This window comes from Tursiops truncatus, chromosome 2 (genome assembly GCF_011762595.2).
Source record: "Tursiops truncatus isolate mTurTru1 chromosome 2, mTurTru1.mat.Y, whole genome shotgun sequence".
NCBI classification, from domain to species: Eukaryota; Metazoa; Chordata; class Mammalia; order Artiodactyla; family Delphinidae; genus Tursiops; species Tursiops truncatus.
In genome coordinates this window covers 14,266,707-14,289,818 of record NC_047035.1, presented here as the reverse complement: position 1 = coordinate 14,289,818, position 23,112 = coordinate 14,266,707, and the positions used below count along the sequence as shown (strand labels likewise).

The window sequence follows — 23,112 nt, the reverse complement described above, 5'->3', positions numbered from 1 at the left end:
AACTGAGTATATGAAGCCTCTACCATCGTCAGGGCTGAAGAAACAGAGGGAAGAGGCTGAGGTAGACCTAGAAGGCTGGTGGAGGGTCCTGGGAAGCTGGAGCCCACCCTCTGGGAGCTGTGGTTGATGTCTCTGAGGGGTCCAGGGTAAGAAACAGTGGGAAACTGGAACCAACAGCAGGAAACTAGAACCAACAGCAGGTGCCGGAATGAAGTGACCCTTCTGGGAACCGAGACGAGACAGGGAGGAAAGAGCCACTGCTGCTCCCTTCTCCAGCCGTCAGGCATCCTCTGCACGTTGGGAAGATGGAACCTGCTGAGAGGCAGCTGGTAAAGGAGAAATGCAGCTTTCAGAGTCTTAGTCCCAGCCTCACCATGCAGAGTAGAGAAGGGTGGGTTTGGGGCTGAGAGACAAGAGCCTAATAACCAACACACGCTGCTTTTTCCATGATCACGTTTCATGAAACAATTTTATTCATTCTTGACATGCGGCTTCATATCAATGTTTTCATTATCACCAGAGCCACTTTTAGAGACATTAACTCTATTTTCCAGGGCATGTCACTTTCACATCTGTTAAAGTCGTCTGGAATACAGGACTTTGTAAATTCCATGCTTGGTCCTGACACTAGAAATTTTTACCTGAAGTCACTTGGTAGCTATTTGCGTAACATTATAAAATGTATGTTTTGGGTTTCTTTTTCATTCAATCTGAGATGTATATTTGTGATCTCTAATATGTAACCACTTACTGGATTGCTTTTAAAGTATCTTTAAAGGCTTGTTTACAATGACAGCCAATATTTGCAGTGATGAGTTTATAACATCAGGCAGAAGAACTGGATCTGTGTGACATTTCCTTCCTCCTTTATTTGCCAATTTCATCAGGTAACCTCTGTAAGCATCAAAAACCCACACTGACTGAGGCTGCTTCAGGCTCAACACTCTTTTCTTGTTCAAAATAAAGTAACTGAGAACATGTCTGATAGTTTGAAAGACTTCGTAAGAGAACTAATTCTTTTCAGAGGGTATGTTTTGAAGAAAAGCCTCATTTTCTATTACGTCCCCTAAGGCAGTGCTGCTTAAATTCTCTTTGGTAAAGGACCACTTTAAAAATTTTTCCAGTCTGTTGCAAACTGCTACTTTGTAAAACTTAATACAAATTGCTAGAAAAATGAAATAAAAAGACTTACAAGTTAAAAGCTGCAATTCTGTATTACTAGTTCAACCAACAGGAAATTATATTGCAATAAATATTACCAAAGTATGCATAAGGAAAAAAGTATGAAAATTGTACATGTTGTTTGTTCACTGAAAGTATGTATGTAGGCAACTAATATGCAGTATAGGCTCACTATTACACTTGCAACTTTTTTTTTCATTTTGAGGGAAAAAAAAAGAATCCCCATATTAAATGTCTATAGGCACACTTTGAATGAACACAGTGTATATAAATGTTTAAAATTTTTAATGTGACAAACTGACTTGCTTCTTGATTGATAATTTATCTAATCTAGGTGCTTTTGCCAACAAGGCTACTTGTAGTTGATAAGGTACATCTAATCTATTTCTATGTTTTACGTTAATAATAATAAGAGGAAAGAAACCAGTCTCGCAGAATGGAATAGAAGAGGTTTTAGAGCAATTTCAGCAAGCTCGTTTTGTTCATTTTAAAATTTTATCTAAAATGGAAAAAGTGCTACTATGTTTTCAGAGTCCTTTAAATCCTTCAAAAGAAGTCAGTTCCAGTAATGTATCTTGTAAGTTATGGTTAAATTTATCTTTTGATGAAAGAAATGGATTCTGGATCCATGAATTTTTTAGGCGTAGATCTTCTTTTGATGGAAAATAAAATTCAAAATGCCTTATCAAATTTTAAGGTGTTTTGTGATAGCTTTTCACAGATATGCAGTATAAAGATCATCACCTGCATCATTGATAATTGTTAATTTATGGAACGTGTGTCGTAATAAGCTGTAGAAATTCTGTTCTTCCAAGCTCCTTTCCTTTTTTTATCAGCCACTGAAAAACATGTTGCATTTCTTCCTTGCATGGAAATATTGAGATCATTAAAAATACTGAAGGTATTAGATACATACGCAATCCTGCTTGTCCAATTCATATCTTCAACAAGCCGGGATCAAACTGTCTTCTGATTTTACAGAAACGTTTAGAGTTGTTCTATAAATTGAACATTCTCAAACACTTGTCCTCTTGATTATCATCACACCTCAGCATGTAGTAATAGCTGTTCATGATCTGCCTACACAGTATCATGCAACACAAGAGAATAATCCAGAATTTAACACACCAGCCTTTATCTAATTCATGATTTTTAGGACGGCACTAAGCCCACAGTTTAGTTCCACCAACATTTCTTTTCATAGCAGGACTTCCTCATGAGAGAGACAGCCCACTGATTTACATTCTGGTGCAGCCCCTAAATCAGGGCGATGTCTTCAGGATGTTTTCTGCACCATCGGAACACGCTCCTACACAAAATGTAAACTCCAGTCCATGTTTGTTGACAACGAATCCTTCATCTACACAGTTCAGACTTAGTTGTTTGTCAGCGACAAAACTGAAAAAAGAAATTCTTCCTTCGTATCACCAACATGTTCAAATTGCACATAAATAGGAATATGAGTGAAATTATCACACTACAATGAAAAAACATGTTGCTGGCTTCAGCTGCTCTATGCATTAGTCCTCCACACCATCAGCCGGTTCCAGAACAGGCTGAGCTGCGGGGGGAAGTATACTTGAGCTACCTTCTGTGCGCGGATTCACCCAACATTTCTGAGCAAATACCTTTGATACAATCCTTCACCAATGTCTCACCAACTGTATACGGATTTCAGTCTTGGCGAGCTGAAACATTACTTACTAAGAAGCCTGTAGAACCCTCATGTTTATAAGTGAAATACTGAACATCTGTTTGAATCAGCTTTTTAATCCTCTATTCTTCCTTTCAAAAAATTCTCGTGGCTTTGAACTTAATTTTTTTTTTTGGATGCCATTAAAGAATACTTTTTTTGTGTGTCATTGTGGATTCTACTACCCTATATGTTTATTTTTTTATTTTTTTTATTTTTGCGGTACGCGGGCCTCTCACTGTCGTGGCCTCTCCCGTTGCGGAGCACAGGCTCCGGACGCGCAGGCTCAGCGGCCATGGCTCAAGGACCCAGCTGCTCCGCGGCATGTGGGATCCTCCCGGACCGGGGCACGAACCCATGTCCCTTGCATCGGCAGGCAGACTCTCAACCACTGCGCCACCAGGGAAGCCCTACCCTATGTGTTTTGATGGTTCCATTGCTTCATAGCCAGTATGTCTCTACAAATCACTAAACATTATGCTTTTAGGATGTCAACATCAATGACAGCTATAAACTGAACTCAGTATGTGAGGGATCACAGTTTTGAGGAAAACAAATATGTACTCTTGGGCCTTTGTTTCTTCAGAATCACTTCCACCTTCACCATTTGGTTTATACTCTTGCCACATTCAGAAAAGACACGTGTTTCCTTGCCAACAAGCTAACAAAAAACTCCAGTGAGGCTTGCTTTACCTTCTGCAACTTGAGGGTGAAAATAATCAACATAAATTTTATTTCCTTAATTAACTAATAATGTTAAATAATAAAATGAAAATTTTTGATTAAAAATGAAAACTTGTAAATATAAGTTATAAAAAGAAATGCTTTCATCTTCACAGGTTTTTATACACTTTGAGAATACAGCTGATAAACCAATCATAAAGTATCACACACTGTAATATGGTCCTATTGCACGGGATTATTTATTACACAACTTGCGCCACATATGACTCACCATTTGAGCTTGCCAGAACTAAAGCTGTCTATACCCTGTTCAATGAGATGAGTCTGCCATTGTGAATGTGGCATCATGACAATTTCAAACTGCTGTAAAAGCTTTTAATGCTTACTCTCAATGTCTATACCTAACTCATCATGGACCAGCACTGATCTGCTGACCACACTTTGAATAGCACTGTAAGAAGGTCTTATGAATAGAGAACCAATATTATTTGCTGATGAATTGCATTAGGGATGTGGGATAAGGGGAGGCAAGTAAACGGAAGGTAGGATTCAAGGAAGACCCTTGGGCAATTTTTAGCTTGAGTCAATGGACGGATAGTGATGCCACTTACTGAAATAGGAGGGAGAAATATGTTTGATTATGTGAAGTCTGGGATGCCATGAGTCACCCAAGTAGAGACGGTAAGTATGGATGAGCCTGGATCTTAGGGCAAGATCTGGTCCGAAGGTGTAACTTTGGAAAGCACCAGCATTTAGGTGTTGTAACTCTGCATAAGATCACGTAGGGGAAAAACGTGGATAGAGAAGAAAACCAGGAACAAGGCCCGAGCTCTCCAACATGCAGAGGTAGGTAGAGGAGGGGAGTGAGTCAAGGATGGAAAGGCTCTGGGTAGACGGTTCTGATGTGCATCACCGATTAGTCTTTTCAAAGTTCCCCAGTGAGCACAGGCAAGGAGCAGATCTTCACCTTTGATTTGCAGAACTCTTGACACAGAGCACTGCCTATAGAAGCACTTAATAAATAAGCACTGGATGAATGAATGAAAGACATGATAGCCATGAATATTAGTGTATCTTCTATTCTGGTACTGAAATTCTGTGGCACTTTAATTTTATAAAATGCCTAATGATTAACTGTATGACTAACTTACTCCTTCAAATGAACAGCAGCCCCTTCAATGAACAGAGCTCTTAACTGTTTTTGTACCATGAACCCTTGTGGCAGTTTGATAAAGACTCTAATTTTAAATGCATAAAATGAAACCAATTATACTGAAATAGATATGAGTATTAAAAAAACAAATTAGCAATAAGGTATTATAGGTGCTTCTTTATTAACACATTAAATAACAAGATCTAGTGGCAAGACAAATAACTAGTGGTGGGTAAAGGAAAGGGAGGATTCAAGGGAAGGAGGACTCACTGGATTCCAAAGCAGTGAAGAGGGTGAACATATTCAAGACAGCCACAACATTTATACTATGATACAAAAATATCTGTGTCTTCTGTTAGTGACAAAGTCACAGATACTGTTAAAATGACTGTGCTTTGCTGGCAACATTTCCAGTTTAAAAAGATGCTGAATATCTTTAAAAAGATGCTGAATAAAGTTTACGTTCATGGACTCCAGATGAAGGATCCCTGAATTAAAAGGTCCCTTTCACTTGTAACCTCACCACTACATCCAGGTTAAGTTCTATTTTAAAATACATCTTTTTTTTTTTTTTACAGGAAGAATCATATAGTATACCAAATGTACAACCTTTATGGAAAGCAATTTACAATACATATTACATTTAAAATAAGCATGCCTTGGGCTTCCCTGGTGGTGCAGTGGCTGAGAATCTGCCTGCTAATGCAGGGGACATGGGTTCGAGCCCTGGTCTGGGAGGATCCCACATGCCGCGGAGCAACTAGGCCCGTGCGCCACAACTACTGAGCCTGCGCGTCTGGAGCCTGTGCTCCCCAACAAGAGAGGCCGCGATAGTGATAGGCCCGCGCACTGCGATGAAGAGTGGCCCCCGCTTGCCACAACTAGAGAAAGCCCTTGCACAGAAACGAAGACCCAACACAGCAAAAATAAATAAATTAATAAACTCCTACCCCCAACATCTTCAAAAAACAAAAAAGAAAACCACAGCTTTTCTCCTTAAAAAAAAAAAATAATAATAAGCATGCCCATTGGCTCAGCAATTCCACTTCTAATAATTCACCTTGAAGAGATAGCCCCACATGCGAGCAAATAAATATGTATGTGGACATTCACAGCTGACATGTTCATAGCATCTGTTCATTCAACAAGTAGCTACTGTCAGCCTCCTGTGGGGCAGGCAGTCTTCCAGATGCTGAGGATTCCACAGAAAACCAAACAGACACATTTCCTGCCCTCCTTATCTTCCAGGGGTAGAGAATGATAATAAAGAAAACAAAAAAGTAACCCCTATTGTAAAGTACCTTAGATGGTGATAAGTACTACAGAGAAGAGGGCTAGAGAAGGCTGGGAAATGTTCTTTATAAATACCCTGGGCAAGGAAGACCTCACTGAGAAGGAGACTACTGAACACTTGAAAGTGTTAGGAAGAAGGTTGGTGTATATCTGGGGGAAGAGCACTGCTGACAGAAGGCAGAGCATGTGCAAAGGCCCCGAGACAGGAGCATACCTGGCACGTTTGAAGAAAAGTGAGAAGGCGAGTATAGCTGGGGAAGCATGAGCAAAGCGGGAGAGCTATAGGTGAGTATGGGCGGGGGAGACAATGGTGGAGGGGGTGGCGGTGGTGGGGGTGATCATTTAAGGCCTTGTCCACCAGTATAAGGACCTTGGCTTTTATGCAAGTGAGACAAGAATCCACAGAAGCATGGCCTGGCCTGCCGCACATTTGAAAAGGATCCCTCAGGTTGAGAACAGACTGTCGGGTAAAGGCAGAAGCATGGAGCTGACTTGGGAGGCTGAGCCGGTGCTGATATAATGGATGTGGAGAAAGAGAAAGGAGCCTGAGATGATTCCAAGGGTTTTGGCATAAGCAACGCAAAGGATGGAGTTCCGTGAATTATGATGGAAAACTTTGGGCTTCCCTGGTGGCGCAGTGGTTGGGAGTCCGCCTGCCGATGCAGGGGACGCGGGTTCGTGCCCCGGTCCGGGAGGGTCCCACATGCCGCAGAGCGGCTGGGCCTGTGGGCCATGGCCGCTGGGCCTGCGTGTCCGTAGCCTGTGCTCCGCAGTGGGAGAGGCCACAACAGTGAGAGGCCTGCATACTGCAAAAAAAAAAAAAAAAGATGGAAAACTTTAAGAGAAGCAGGTATGGGGGAGAAGATCAGGAGTTTGGCTTTGAACGTGGAGATGGCTATCACACATCCTTGTAGAGAGTTGGATGCAGAAAAATAGAAAAGCTAGAAGCAATTTAAACGTCACTAATAGGGACTGATTAAGTAAACTATTATATATTGATAAATAGCTGTTACAAAGAATGTGATATAATCATACTATTATGAAAATTTGTGATGTATTATATGAAAAAGCAAGTTGAAGAATGGTATGCAGTATTTTAATATTATATTTATGTATAATCTATGTGTGTAGGTATGTGCATATATATGTTAGTTTATATGTTCAGAAAAAATGTGGATGAATATACACCAAACAGCTAATAATATTTATCCAGGGAATAGGATTGGCAGAGGGGAAAAAGGAAGAAACTCATTTTACTTTAGTTTCTATACTGTTGGAACTTTTCAAATGAAGAACATGTATTATATATATAATATAAAAGCTAACAAAGATTGAGAAGTTTTAAAGTGTTTTAAATGATGCTTGGTTAATATGTACACAAACACTCGCAAACCCAGGCACATTTCATTAGTTATTATTACTTTTTTAGATTTTATTGAAGTATAGTTGATTTACAATGTTGTGTTAATTTCCTCTGTACAGCAAAGTGACTCAGTTATTCTTTTCCATTATGGTTTATCATAGGATATTAAATATAGTTCCCCGTGCTATGCAGTAGGACCTTGTTGTTTATCCGTTCTATATATAATTGTTTGCCTCAGCTAATCTCAAACTCCCGTTCCTTCCCTCCTCTACTCCCACACCCCCCTCCCTTGGCAACCACAAGTCTGTTCTCTATATCTGTGAGTCTGTTTTTATTTCGTAGATATGTTGATCTGTGTCAAATTTTAGATTCCAAGTGATATCATATGGTATTTGTCTTTCTCTTTCTGACTTACTTTGCTTAGTATGATAATCTCTAGGTCTATCCCTGTTGCTGCAAATGGCACTATTTCATTCTTTTTGATGGCTGGGTAATATTCCATTGTGCATGTACGTATACACACCACATCTTCTTTAGCCATTCATCTGTCGATGGACATTAGATATTCTTTGAAATGAGGCAGAAACTTTGTGATTGCAGCTCTCAGCTGAAGTGGCAAGCAGTCCGAGATACAGGGTGGATGGTGGTGGGAAGTAAAAGAGTGAAAGAGGGTATGTGGAAAGGGGAATGGAGGACATAAGGCAAGGGATAGGCATACTTCAGAGATCTAACACTTTGGCTGGGACAGTACTCAATCTCTAGACATGCTTTTGTTTGGCGAGCACAGTGTTTTTCAATTTGTTAAACATGGATGCCTTTAGGCAACTTAGGAGCTCTCCAGGTTGCCAAAGCCCCACCACTGCCTGTAATCTCCCACCCAGCCTAAGTCATACATTTATGTTACCACTGCAGGCAATGGCTTTTCCACTCCTAGGCTAACATGCATTGGGCTCTTATTCTGGGCTGGGACTGTATTCAATTCTGCCTTGTGTTCTCTTGGGCCCCTAGGTAATGCCAGAAGATTAATAGCATTAATAATGTTTCCCACGAAATCTGCACGTCTCATCTATCTCCCTTTTAGCCATGTTCATTTTCTTAGACATGTCGATAAAAATTAAAGTGGCCATAGTATTACTGTTTCAGTTCATACTTACGTTGTAAAAACGTGAACTGTACAAATCAGCAGGCAATGGAACCCTGACTTCTGATTTAATTTTGACAATTCCTTCTTTCCCTGGACTGGTAAGAGTTTCCCTCTGCTTAAGTATAGAGTAGCACAAAGATACCACAACCCAAATCACTATTAAAATGACTGCAACAGGGAAAGATGGAATGTAATAATATGACGCACACGCAAAGTAGGTCCTGCTGGCAAACACATTCTGAAGGTGGGGAAAAGAAACCTTGGCAGGTAAAGGCCAAATAAAGTAAAAATAAACTCAGCGTCTCTTTTTGCCAAGCATCTTTCTGCACATTAAACAATACCCATTCTAAGATGACTTTAAGTGGCTATTAACATAATTATTTGTGGAATGAATGATGAATGAATAAACAAATAAATGCTCTACATGTGGCATCTCTTTATCTCAATGAAAAGAGAGCCCTAAATAGTTCTCTGTGGAATTCTTTTTTCAAAGTGGGTTCCAAGATCTAATTATGGCCCCTAGGCTGATGTTTGGCCCTGGAGTTTTGGGTTTGGAATGTGGAGCTAAGAGAAACTTTACGACGTTTCTCTTAGCTGGAAGGGAAAAGGCCATAATGTTTAATCACATGTCTCTAGGGAAAAAAAAACAATTTTGAAAATGTTCTATTTCTAATAATCATGGAACATACATTGCCTTTTAAGATTTGTTTCTCAGAACAGCAGAACTCATTTAGTCTAGGAGAACACAGTGTGGCTTAATTATTTTTTTTTCTTTTCTAGATTCTCTGCCAAGAACTACAGAGCAAAATGAAATGACAGTGCAGGAGACAGCTGCTAAGTTATCTCTTTGTTGTATTTCTAATAAGATAGCGACATCATTTCGGTTGCTAACGTATAGCTGTGTTAGTTCTGAAATAAGCTATTATGATTTTTTCCCCCTCAGTGGACTCCAGTTCCAATAAGTAATACATCATTCATGACTGGAAATGTGTATCCCTCCAAAAAAAAGTTTGCTCCTTCTTGCTTAAACTTTTAAAGACTTGAGTTCCCTGCTTGAATTTGAAACCACTGCCTGATTTGCATACATAATCTGAGATTGATTGAATACCCACAGGTCAGTGCTGAGAGTTTAATGAATCAGAAGAGAAGCAGCTGAGGGCAGAGCTCTGAAAAAGACAACAATGAAGGGAAGGAGACTCAGAAAGCTGCCCGTTAAAGCAGGAAGAACATGGATGTCAAGGGCAAAGAGCATGTTTAGAAGGCCAGCTCACTTGTGTCAAATACTGTGCAGAAGCACTAAAGTACCCATTGGCTTTAGCCAGTAGAGGTGACTGTTGGACCTGATCGGAGAGGTTTCAGTGGAGTTACTGGGGCAGAAATGAGACCACCGTGGACTGGAGGGGATTTGGAAATGAGAGGCAGAGGAGTGACTGCAGCTTAAAGGCAGAGTGTTAGACAGAGGAGATCACTGATGCAGTTAGGTCCCCAGCAAGCAGGAAGGGGCAGAATCCAAAGTCATGGTGGAAGGATCTGCCAGAGGCTGGGGGGCGGGGAAGCAGCCCCTTCACCTCTGTGACAGGAGGAAGGCGCCATGGCGGTAGGTGGGGCTTAGGGGTGGACAAAGTTAGCCATTATCTTCCATCTTTATCCTCACCATCATTGTCAGCAGTGTCCAGTAAAACTGCAGAGGGGGCAGGAAGTAAAAGACACTGTGGCTTTGGTGACTTCTTTTTTCTTAGAGAAATGGGAAGCGAGGCCATTTGATGAGAGTGACAGAGAAGAGGGGGGGCAGGAGCCTGAGAAGGGTGGTGACGTTTTGAAAATGTTTTGGGGGAACCAGGAAAAAGCTGGTGGTCCAGAGGCCCAACTGGGATGTGTATACTGCTTATACTGTTCAGAAGGCAGGCCCTCACCAAGCCGAGCGTGAAGCAGGCAGATGGAGACTCGGGCTGCCGGGTACGAACGATGGAAGGACAAGGGGGCTAGGAAGTTGAGGGCCTTGCTGAGAGCGTGATGGACCAGAGGACCCAGACCAGGCAGGGAGGCTCACAGTCTGAGAAAAACATAGAGAAGAGAAGGGACTGGAGGTCTTGATGAAGATGAAGATCAGGTGCAATGGGACCAGCACTAAACCCAGGCCAGAGGGGACCCTGCCCTGAACTCTGAGGGGCTCTGCTCAGAGAGGGCTCTGCTCTGGCCCTTCTCTGGCTGCACCCCTCTCCACAAAAGGAGTCTGCAAGACGAACAAGATGTGCCCACCCCTACATCCTCCATCCTCCACCTTTCAGACCCCATTCCAGGTACCTGGGACCCTAGGATTCCCTACCCAAGCAGCCCTAAGCATGCTTTCAGTGCCTGTGCAGGCCTCTTCCTGAGGGTCCACCCAAAGGGTGGCTGTTTGTAGGTCATGTGGATTAAGGTGGGATGTGAGGGCTGAGTGTCCACACAAGCGCATGTGAGGCTCCTGACCACCTGGAGCAGAGCCAGGGACAGAGGCCAGCTCTCCCCCATGCCATGAGTGCCCCACGTGGATCTCCCAGGAACCGATGAGTTCCAAATCACAGCTTTGCCTTCCAGTCATTATTAAAGTATATTTGTCAAGGTAGGAAGATAAAACATATTTTGCCTAATAGTTTACCTTGATTTATAATTTTCATATCTATAGACATATAGCATGTGGGCTTCTGTTTGCACCTTGCCCCAGGCCCTGCAAACGTTAGGGGTGTGCCCAAATGAGAGATTCAGCTGAGTAAGAGGTTGGAGTAGGGATTATTAGACTTCTGAGTCAACATGGCAGGGTGAATGCTTGCTGAAAATTCTCAGTCTGCTGCAACATATAGAAATAACAAATGAAATTTTTTAACCAAAAAATCACATAAGTCTTGTATTATTTATTTATTCTCTACTTTCATATCCCTCCAATCCATTCCCTGCCTTGCTCTGGGCCCCTCTGGGCCCTATTACCTGGGCTTCCTTGCTGGTACCTTCCATCTGGGTTTGGCCAACAGAAGTTACCAGCAAGAGGTAGGAGAAGAGAGGGAGAGAGGATGGGGTATTTCTTTCCTGCTCCCTCCCTGCCTCAGGTCTTCCTTCTGGTAGTGGCTACGTCCCTCCAAACCCAGCTTCTACCCTCCTCCATAGCTCCAGCTGTCCCTGGCCTCCAATAATAACATTCTCTCCCTTGTCCCTTCAGACTGGGAGTGGTGACAGCTTCCTAGTCCCTGGCACCTCAAATGACCTTGTTGGATTCTTTACTCCTGTGCATACTTCTGAAAATAGTTTCTTCATTAAAATCTCTTGAATTTAAGTATCTGAGTGATGCTCTATTTTCTGCTGGGACTTTTACCGAATGAAACCATTTTCAAAAACAAGACAGGAAAGTTTCTGAATAGAAAAGGATCATAAGCCCGCGGGGCTAAGTGATGACTAAGACTCTGCGGCCATTGTGAGGATGGGGTGGGGGCAGGTGCCAGAAAGACTAGAGGGGTCTGAGGCTTCTACATCTGCAAAGGGGAAGGGACTGAATATGCCTCACAGGTATCAGGGGTGCGGTGGGGTGAGAAGAGTTCCATTTATTTTCGGTTAGGATCAAGACCCCACATTACCTGTGACTAGAAATGAAGATAAGATGCATGTATCTCACTAGCAACTGAGTCTGAATCACACGTGGGCACAGAAATTTTTACGTCCCTGTAGTAGGATTCCCAAGCCATGCTTAATTTATGACTTGTTTCAGAGCTAAGAAATCCATGGGTCTGGGATTGAGGAAATCTCAAAACCACCCTTCAGAGAGAACCCTTGTAGAGCAGATCCACAGGGGAGGTAAGCTCTCAAGAAAAGAAAAGAAAACTACAAAATATGCAAGGATATGCAGCATGATTAAATGCACTCTGACAAAAGAGACAATTCACATCTGAGGAAGTAGCTATAATAGAACACTCTGAAAAAGACTTTTAAAATCCTCAAAGCCATCATAATGGAGGGACCAACAGCTATCAAACAAGACTGTGAAATCAGAAGGGTGTGAAAGAAAAAGAGGTAGAAATGAAAAGAAACCAACAGAAGATCTTGTAATGAAAAAATATAAGTAGCAAGTTTCATACAGCTTAAGAGAGATTTAATGAACTGGAAGGCAAAACTAAGAAAATCTCCCAGGATGCAGTAGAGAGAGAGAAAAGAAGATAGGGGGAAAAAACTGAAAGGAAAATTAAAGAGACAGATGTAAGGGGGAAAAATTAAGGAGAAGATGTAAGGGAAAGCTCTGACATTAAAGAATTTCAAAAGGAGAGGAAAAATGGAGGAGAAAAAAATTTTAATGCTGTAAATATCAGATTAAGGGAGAAAAACAATATGAGAACTTCACATGTGTAGGAAAAAAAAATTCACAGAAGCCCAACATCTACTGACAAATGAAAACACTGAGCAGATTTGGAATATAAAGGATTTTTTTCCTTCCACCAAAACCCTATAGCAATATCATACTAAATAGTGATATGAAGACTTAGAAGCATTTGCATAAAAAGCCAGAAATACAACATGGATGCCCACTACCAACCCTACCACTCAATACTGTATCAGAGGTCCTGACTCACAGAAAAGAGTTATTTGAATGTGAGACTTTAGAAATGGTGCACTTCCTGGTAATGGTCCAGACATTACCAGGACCAAACAAGGGTCCTGCTAAGAGAGCAGTCAGCTGAAGTAATGGAGATGAAGGTCACTGGAACTGAGAGGGCGAAGGAACTGAAAATCTAAAGTACTGGGTAGCACCCAGGATGATGTCAGGGCTTTGAGTTTGCAAAGAGGCTGTATGTGATGCAGGTGATCTGGAGCTTGATGGATGACAGTGCCATGGACACAGAAAGCAAATCAATCAGATTCGGGATGATCAAAAAGGGAGGGTCCACCGTAGGGTGGGAAATGTTGGTCTCCAAAGAGCATTGTGCTTCTGAAGTAGTGTTCCCTCAAAAGACCAACTGGGCAAAGCTCTTGAAGAAGAGCTGAATGTCAGCTAAGGCAAGAAGGAAGATGCAAGGTTCTACCACTCAGTTAAGGATGCAGGAAAGTTCACTTACAGTGAAAGAAAGATTCCAAGGATGTCCTTGGAAAGCCTGAGTGAGGGGAAGAGTGGAGGCCAAGTCAGAACAAATGAAGATACAAGTAGAATAGGCATGAGACACCCAGAGAGAGTGGAGGGGCTTCTGTTTATAACAGAGATGGTGGGGCTGGGAGCCGGATGGGATTAGGTGGCATGGAAGACAAAGCTCTCTCCATTAGTCTGCCCCAGCCTGGATGTTGACAGGAGAATCCACTATACATGTTAAGAAATGGAACAGATGGCCTCTTGGGGGTTACACTGGGAAGAAATAAAAAAATAAACTCTGACCTCCTGGTCAGATCCACTAAGTATTAACTGCAGATTTCTCATTTGACAGTGCCCTTGTACTGTACTGTAGTCCACACTTACATGTACACAACACAGGGATATTCTCATTTACTAATATTAGAAATCTAGAGAAATTAGGATATGTCGTCAAAGAATGTATCTGGGACAAACACCAGTCTTAAATACGATAAATATTTAGTAGAGGGCTGTAAACTTGGAATCTATAAGTATTTAATGGCTTAATCTTATACTGAAGCTACTTGAGATATTTTATTTTACAATTTCAACAAAGAAACTGTTTCATACTTTGCATAATTAACCTCAGAGAAATAGATTTTGGAGATCAACGTCTCTGTTGATCACTTAGCTTAGCTGTGCCCCAAAAGCAACTGTCTCCATTACATCTGTCATATCATTTCCCCTGATGCAGACATGGCATGTACAAGTCTTAGGAAGCATCCCTTTCAATAAGGAACAAGTATCAAAACAAGCAAGGATTGGCATCTGTTAGCCTATGAATCTGGACTGTTAATTATCTAAGACAAACACGGTGTATTCAAGAAAATAGTACCCATTCATCCACTTTTTTTCCAAAGTAGAAACGCACTACATTGAATTTTCGGTTCTCTGCGTTTTAAATAGACAACTCAATAGAGCAATAAATGTGTTCATAATGAATAGATTTTTCTACATGGGGAACTCAATGTCAGGAGCGTAGCTGAAGATTTAACCCGGTGCACATAAAATTAAACAACAGAACACACAGGAATAATTTGAATTGGCCAGAAAATGTTTTGGTTAAAAAAAAAAAAAAAAGAGTCACTATTATAGAGGGTAATTTTTAGGTTGTGATACAAATGCATCATTGTGCAAAAAGAAAAGATTAAATTACCAACATCTGTAATTAAATTACCAATATCTAAAATAAGATCCAGCTGTGTATCCTGCCTGTCTCCTCACATAACTGTTCTACTTGGCCACGCTGGTGAGCCCCTCCAGGCTTTGTCTCCCCTGTCTTCTTCCTCACGCTGCTCTGCCTTTTTTCTCCTTTGATCCAAACTCCCACTACTCTCCTCCTAAACCTTTCCAATGGGCACCACGGAACTTCTGTTTCAAATTAAACTATCCTACATCTTCTTCAGCTAATGCTCACTGTACCCTATGCCTTAATTGAAACTTGGTTCTCTGTTGGAGACATAGCTTCCCTCCACCTGTTCTCTAAATCCCCTTCCCTCCTTAGTCTTCTGGAACCTCACCATTGATTTCCCCTTGCCTCTTGTATCTTCAACCTTCTCTCTATGGGCTCCTTCCCATAGAATTATAATAACTCAAATCTCAACATCTCTCTCTCTCTCTTCCCACTCACCCACCACACCTTTTTCTATCTTTCCCCTCCTGTCCTCCACCAACCCCCTCCTCTCTCCTCTTCCTCACTCTTCCAGCTCTTGGAGCCTACCGCTCCATTGACATTGTTCTGGATACAGTCAATGACTCAACAACTACTTTCTTGTTGCTCAGTCTAGAAGACTCTCTTAATCATTTCACTGACTTCTTGACAACACTGGTCATCACTGACCCCTCCTTCTTCCTCTCTCTCCTTGGTCTCAGTGACCACATAGTCTCTGGATTCTCTTAATTCTCTGGGCACTTTTCCCAGCCAACTTTGCACACTCTTCAAATCTATGTCTCTTGTCCAGTTCTTCCTCCTCAGCTTCAGAACCACATATCCAAATGCTGACCTGGGCATCTCCTCTTGGATAGCTTGGAGATGGCTCAAATGGAATACATCCTCCCTCTTTTACAACCTGTACCTTCTGTTTTCCCTCTGTCAGTGAGCATTAGCATTACTCCCAGGTGCTAAACCTGGAACCTAAATTCAGTCTTGTAAAAAAAAAATTTTTAATTGAAGTATAGTTGATTTACAATGTTGTGTTGTTTTCAAGTGTACAACAAACAGATTCAGATATAGATATATATATACTTGAATCAGATATATATATATATATATAATCTTTTTTCAGATTCTTTTCCATTATAGGTTATAACAAGATATTGAATATAGTCCCCTGTGTTATACAGTAGGTCCTTGCTGTTTATCTATTTTATAAATAGTAGCATGTATCTGTGTATCTGTTAATTCCAAACTCCTAATTTAACCCTCTCCCCCACTTTCCCCTTTGGTAACCCCAAGTTTGCTTTCTATGTCTGTGAGTCTATTTCTGTTTTGTAAATAAGTTCATTTATTCATCTCTTATATGTGCAACCTAAAAAAATGATACAAATGAACTAAATTCAGTCCTGATGCCTACCCTTCCCTCCTTAACCACACCCAATCTATTTACCTAGATCTGTAAACTTCACACAAATCTCCCTTAAATCTGTCCACATCTCTCCAACACCTGGGCCGTACCCTAGCCCAGGTTCCATCATCTCGATTTGGTTGCCATGGTGACCCCTAACCGGTCTCCCTGCCTCTAGACCTCCATTCTCTACAACCAGAGAGATCTGTCTAAAATGCAATCTGAAGTCACTCTCCTGACTTAACCCCCTCCCCCGGGATCCTCCATTCCCCTAGGGGGAGGTCCTCACACCTCACACACTCACAAAGCCCTTCACGACCTGGCTACTGTCTTCTAGTCCAGCTTCACATCTCACCATCCCTCCACTCTGTGCTCCTGTTACACGCGACTTCTTTTACTTCTGCAGTGAAGTCATGATCTCTCACGTGGGGACCTCTGCACATGCTTTTCCATATACCCAAAGCAATCAAGCTCTCTTTGCCTGGCTAACTCCTACTCATCCTTCAAGCATCACCAGAGACATTAATTCCTCCTGGAAGTCTTCCCTAAAAAGGGCCAGGTGCTACCATATCACTTTGTGCTTCTCCTATCATGACACTTCCCACTCTATGGGAACTATCTGTTTAATTGTAGGTGACTGCTAGCTCTGAGGGCAGGGCCCGTGTCTGTCCAGTGCACCATACTATCCCTGTACCAGCGCAGGCCCAGTACATGGTAAGTATTCTATATGTACTAAACCAGTGGTTCTCAAACTTTTTGCCTTCAGGATTCCTTTAAACTCTTAAAAACTGAGAACTCCAAAGGCTTCTGTTTATGTGCGTTAAATCTATCAATTGTTACCATACTAGAAATTAAAACTGAGAAAAATTTAAAAGATTAACTCATTTAAAAATAAGTTAATTACGTTTTAACATAAATTTTTAAAATGAAAACTAAGTAAACTTTCCAAAACAAACTAAAAAATTGTGGTAAGAGAATTATTTTACACTTTTGCACGTCTTTAAAATTCTTAATACATTATAGCTGGATTCTCCTATCTGCTTCTGAAATCCCTCTGTGGCATTCTGATTGTGGTATATAAAGAAAAATACAGCCTCACACAGATATGTAGTTGAAAAGGGAGGAGTATTTTAATAGTCTTTTCATATAACTGTAGATATTCCTTTTGATATTATACCATAACTCAGTAAGTGGTAATTTCTTACAGGCTAGCTGCAATGTATAATTTGAAATCATATCAATTAACTTTTCATACTTTGCTACATTAAAATCCTTTGGTGTATTTTGTATTTTCAATGGATCTTTTACCCAACCATGATTTTGTAACATCATGCATTGGTTATCTTCTAAATGTTAACACATTTCATTATACAATATTTTAAAAACTACATTTGTTAATATCACCACTGAATTTATCAGAAAAGTCTTTAAGTATTGAGAAACTGTCAAGCTCACAGTGGCAGATATAAGTTTCCCAAATTTTAATTTTCACTTGGAAGCTTGAATTTTAGCGTTGGCAACAAATACTGTCACAGTTGTTTTCCTCGAAATGACAGGCTCACTTCGTTCATTTTTAAGAAAATGTCGACCAAGTACTCAAGTCTAAATAACCGTAGTTTGTCTGTCAGTCATTCTTTCAAATAAAAATAGTGTTCCATTAAAACAATGGCCAGTCTACATCTCAACTTAAACAACTGGGCAAGAGCTTTTCCTGGAGACAATCATCATGCCTCCACGTGTGACAGAAATGCAGTATGGGTACTTCCCGGAATGTTAAAAAGATGTGCACTTGAGAATTGAGATCTAATAAAACAAGTTTTTATTGCTTCATCAAGGATACTCAAGTGAAACTGACTTTTTTTTTAGCTGTGAGGGCAAAGTGGCGAAGAATACAATGACTATCAGTACAATTTAGTGTTACTGCCTTGATTTATGCTAAAAACAGGTGAAACGATTCATGCAGTGCTACCTACCACAGATTTTGCATCATCAATGCAAATGTCAAGAGAGTGAGACAAGGCACACAGTGCCTTAGCATTATGAAAATAGTTTGGACCTCACAGACCCCTTGGGGCCGGGGATCATACTACAGAACTGCTGGGCCAGATGAATGAATACAAGGAAGGAGACCGCAAGCCAGCTTGGGTGCTGGTGACACTACTGCCCAGCACTGGCCCTCCCAACTGGAAATCCAGCCTGAGCACCTCCTGCATGGCTCACCCCTCTGCTCTTTACTCTTGGGCTTCTGGTTGCTTCCTCCCATCCAACCCTTAGGTGTTGACACCTGCGCCTTAAGGAAGTTCTGGTTGGAACCTGATCTCCTGGTTTCATTTTTCTTATTTCTGGGACACGGCTTTGGGTATCAGCCCTCTGGCCTTAGGCCCCATGATGAGGAGTATTTTTCTGGACCATTCTGGGGGGTACTGGCCGGGTTTACCTCTTGCTAGCTCTGTGTATTGCACTGTGTGTGTTGGAGAAGGCAGTGGGGGAGGGGAAGTACAGGGTTAGGGATTTGGTACAAATTGATATTGTTTAGGGATGTACCTAACTTTGAACGTAAAACAAAACTGTTTTGCTGTTTTACTTCTTGTAAGACAAGGTGAACTATTCTTATACTCTTGCAGATAGGGGTCAAATAAAAACCTTCATCTGGTCAGTGAATATAAGTTGAAAGAAATGACCAACATATTACAGTTTTAAAGATGTGTGCTCATCCATTTCTCTCCCATCAGTACCTTCTGAATACGTATCAGGAGTTCATCCAAGTGTGAGACCTTGGTAAATGCATCTTTTAAATGTGAAAGTTGGAGTTGGGCCTGCACAGAACAAGGTATCATTTCCTGAAAATAGCTTTCAGCAAATAGCAAATTAATTTAGTGGCAAATTAGTATAATTTTCAAGGTGGTCCTTCCTATTGAGTAACTCATTTTTATCGTTACACAAGGAGTGCTTTCTTCTCCTTGCATACTTCTTATATTACTTTTCTGAGTAATTCTTTTTTTTTCTAAATTTTTATTGGAGTATATTTGATTTACAATGTTGTGTTAGTTTCTGGTGTACAGCAAAGTGAATCGGTTTTATATATATATATATATATATATATACACACATACATATATATATATATATATATCTCCATTCTTTTTCAGATTCTTTCCCATATAGGTTATTACAGAATATTGAGTAGAGTTCCCTGTGTTATACAGTATGTCCTTGTTAGTTATCTATTTTATATATAGTAGTGTGTAGATGTTAACCCCAATCTCCTAATTTATCACTTCCCCTTACGTTTCCCCTTTGGTCACCGTAAGTTTGATTTTGAGATCTGTGAGTCTGTTTCTGTTTTGTAAATAAGTTCATTTGTATTGTTTTCTTTATGAGATCCCACATATACGTGATATCATATGATGTCTGTCTTTCACTGTCTGATTTTCTTCACTTAGTATGATAATCTCTAGGTCCATCCATGTTGCTGCAAATGGCATTATTTTGTTCTCTTTTATGGCTGAGTAATGAATATTCCATTGTATATATGTACACATCTTCTTTATCCATTTCTCTGTCAGTGGATGCTCCCCTATCTCGGCTATTGTAAGTAGTGCTGCAACGAACACTGGGATGCATGTATCCTTTCTTTTTTTTTTTTAAAGAAATTTATTTATTTTTTAAATTTATTTTTGGCTGCATTGGGTCTTTGTTGATGCACGGGGGCTTCCTCTAGTTGCAGCGAGCGGGGGCAACTCTTCGTTGTGGTGCGCAGGCTTCTCATTGCAGTGGCTTCTCTTTGTTGCAGATCACAGGCTCTAGGCACGTGGGCTTCAGTAGTTGTGGCACGCAGCCTCAGTAGTTGTGGCTCACGGGCTCTAGAGCACAGTCTCAGCAGTTGTGGAGCACAGGCTCAGCAGCTGTGGCGCACGGGCTTAGTTGCTCCGCAGCATGTGGGATCTTCCCAGACCAGGGCTCAAACCCGTGTCCCCTGCATCGGCAGGCAGATTCTTAACCACTGTGCCGCCAGGGAAGCCCCATATATCTTTTCGAATTATGGTTTTCTCTGGATATATGCCCAGGAGTGGTATTGCTGGATCATATGGTAGTTCTATATTTAGTTGTTTTTTTTTTTTGTGGTACACGGGCCTCTCACTGCTGTGGCCTCTTCTTTTAAGGAGCACAGGCTCCGGACGCTCAGGCCCAGCGGGCATGGCTCACGGGCCCAGCTGCTCCGTGGCACGTGGGATCTTCCTGGTCCAGGGCACGAACCCGTGTCCCCCGCATCGGCAGGCGGATTCTCAACCACTGCGCCACCAGGGAAGCCCTATATTTAGTTTTTTAAGGAACCTTCCATATTGTTCTCCACAGTGGTTATACTTTGCTGAGTAATTCTTGAACTAAAGTTTCCATATCAGCATAACTACCTCCTTGTGTTTTGTTCTGCTTTGTTTTGTTTTTGTGGTACGCGGGCCTCTCACTGCTGTGGCCTCTCCCGTTGCGGAGCACAGGCTCCAGACGCGCAGGCTCAGCGGCCATGGCTCACGGGCCCAGCCGCTCCGCGGCATGTGGGATCTTCCCGGACCGGGGCACGAACCCGTGTCCCCTGCATCGGCAGGCGGACTCTCAACCACTGCGCCAGCAGGGAAGCCCCCTCCTTGTGTTTTGAACAGTCAAGCTCCCATCATAGTAATGTGTCTGTATGAAACAACCCTTTACTATTTTCCAAGAGTTGGTGATAGAATGAAATGCTTTTCCTGCCATTCCTCAGCTCTCTTGCAAGAAGAGGCCAGAGGTTTAACTTCTGGGGGGAATTTGGGAAGCCTTCTCATGCTGCCCTGGCAGTGAGGGGCACTGTGGTGAGAAAGCAGCGCTGCATGGGGTGATGGATGCTCAAAGGCATAGAGTCTGTGCTCTGAGGAGAAGCAGGCTGAAGGTGGGTGGGCACTGGGGAGATGGAGGCCACCCAGGAGGCCTAGTTCCAGTGGTGCATCTCTGGGACAAGGGATCTTGAGCGTGACTACCTTCCTCTTCCTTCACAAACAGGAATATGCTGAAGTCCAACACGAGGCTGGCCTAGGTATCCTCCGCCATTGAGAAGCTAGGATCTTGAGTTCTGAAGGGAGAAGGCCTGGGTTTGAGTGCCGGCTCCGTCACTTACAAGCTGACTGACCTCGGGCAAGGGACTTCTCTAATCTTCAGAGCGCTTAACTGTGAAACAGCTAGAGAACGTGTACCCATCTTGTTATAAGGCTGTAAAGAATCATCTACGTAAAGTGCCTGGCCCAGCAGCTGGCATGTGGCAAATGCTTAACAAATGACAGCTGCTATTATTATTAATATTAACACTCTTCTTCAGAAAGTGTAAGCTGTACGTTTCCCAAAAGGAGAAAAAATGAATCTAGGACTTTTATATTGTTCCCCTACCAATCCCAGGAAGAGGTTCCTAAGAAAAAGTTGAAGATTCTATCAGATTTCCCGGCCACCAAGTAAAGAATATGTCACTCCCCAAGAGGAGTGTTTATACCCTAACTGGGAGGGACATCTTTATTTTTTATTATTTATTTATTTTATTGAAGTATAGTTGATTTACAATGTTGTGTTAATTTCTACTGTACAGCAAAGTGATTCAGTTATACACATATATACATTCTTTTTCATATTCTTTTCCATTATGGTTTATCTCAGGATATTGAATACAGTTCTCTGTGTTATACACTCTGTGTTATACAGTAGGTCCTTGTTGTTTATCCATTCTATACATAATAGTTTGCATCGGGCTTCCCTGGTGGCTCAGTGGTTAAGAATCTGCCTGCCAATGCAGGGGACACGGGTTTGAGCCCTGGTCTGGGAAGATCCCACATGCCGCGGAGCAACTAAGCCCCCACGCCACAACTACTGAGCCTGTGCTCTAGAGCCCCCGAGCCACAACAACCGAGCCCGCACACCACAACTACTGAAGCCCGCGCACCTAGAGCCCATGCTCCGCAACAAGAGAAGCCACCGCAATGAGAAGCCCACGCGCCGCAACAAAGAGAAGCTCCCACTCATTGCAACTAGAGAGAGCCCGCGAGCAGCAACAAAGACCCAACACAGCCAAAAAAAAAAAGTTTGCATCTGCTAATCCCAAAGGGGGGGACCTCTCTAGACATAAACATTTGGGTTAATAACAAAGAATTATAAAAAGATGCACTCTTATCAGATGAAGGATACCAGTGTGAGGTCTCAACCACAATTCTAGGCCTTGAGTCCCTTGATCTCCTCAATTCTGATGACCTTCACCTCTACTCTGTTTCAAAAACTGAACTTAATGGCAAGACCAGGGGCCTTGCCAACTATCCAGAACTTCTCTGCATATGAACTGTTGAGTGTCAAGATCCCATTCACTGTGGATAACTCGCCATTCTTACGACTCTACTGCTCATTTATTCCCAACTTCCTTTCAACATCTTCTGAGACTCCTAGGACCCTGACCGCTTAACGTTCTCTCGGTCTGTGAATGGCCATCCAGGTTTACTTGTCCTCTCCCTAGCCTAGAGCCCACAGGCCAGCCTGTACTTATACTGACCAGTATCCTCAATTCTCTGCCTCCTCATTCCTCCTAACACACCCAGCCCACATGACCTAAACTCAAGATCGGTCCAGTTATAATTCTCCGGCCAGGCTTTGTTTTTGTTTTTGGTTTTTTTTTGCAGTATGCAGGTCTCTCACTGTTGCGGCCTCTCCCATTGTGGAGCACGGGCTCCGGACGCGCAGGCTCAGTGGCCATGGCTCACGGGCCCAGCCGCTCTGCGGCATGTGGGATCTTCCCGGACCGGGGCACGAACCCATGTCCCCTGCATCGGCAGGCGGACTCTCAACCACTGAGCCACCAGGGAAGCCCTTCGGCCAGGCTTTGGATCCCACCAACCACCTCCTAAGGCACTTGG

At 42.1% G+C, this 23,112-nt stretch overlaps 1 protein-coding gene across 13 annotated transcripts in view; it reads right to left on the bottom strand.

The window, feature by feature from the left end:
* Positions 1-23,112, bottom strand: part of EFCAB11 (EF-hand calcium binding domain 11) — a 226,694-nt gene that overhangs the window by 109,660 nt on the left and 93,922 nt on the right. Inside the window, exon 7 of one of the 13 annotated variants that reach the window (XM_073800131.1) lies at positions 2,430-2,580. The exons of the other annotated variants lie outside the window; for them this stretch is intronic. Within the exon in view, the coding sequence (XP_073656232.1) occupies positions 2,445-2,580 (136 nt within the window). The 3' untranslated portion in view covers positions 2,430-2,444. Of the gene's footprint in view, positions 1-2,429; positions 2,581-23,112 lie in introns of those variants that run through there. 13 annotated transcript variants of the gene reach the window in all.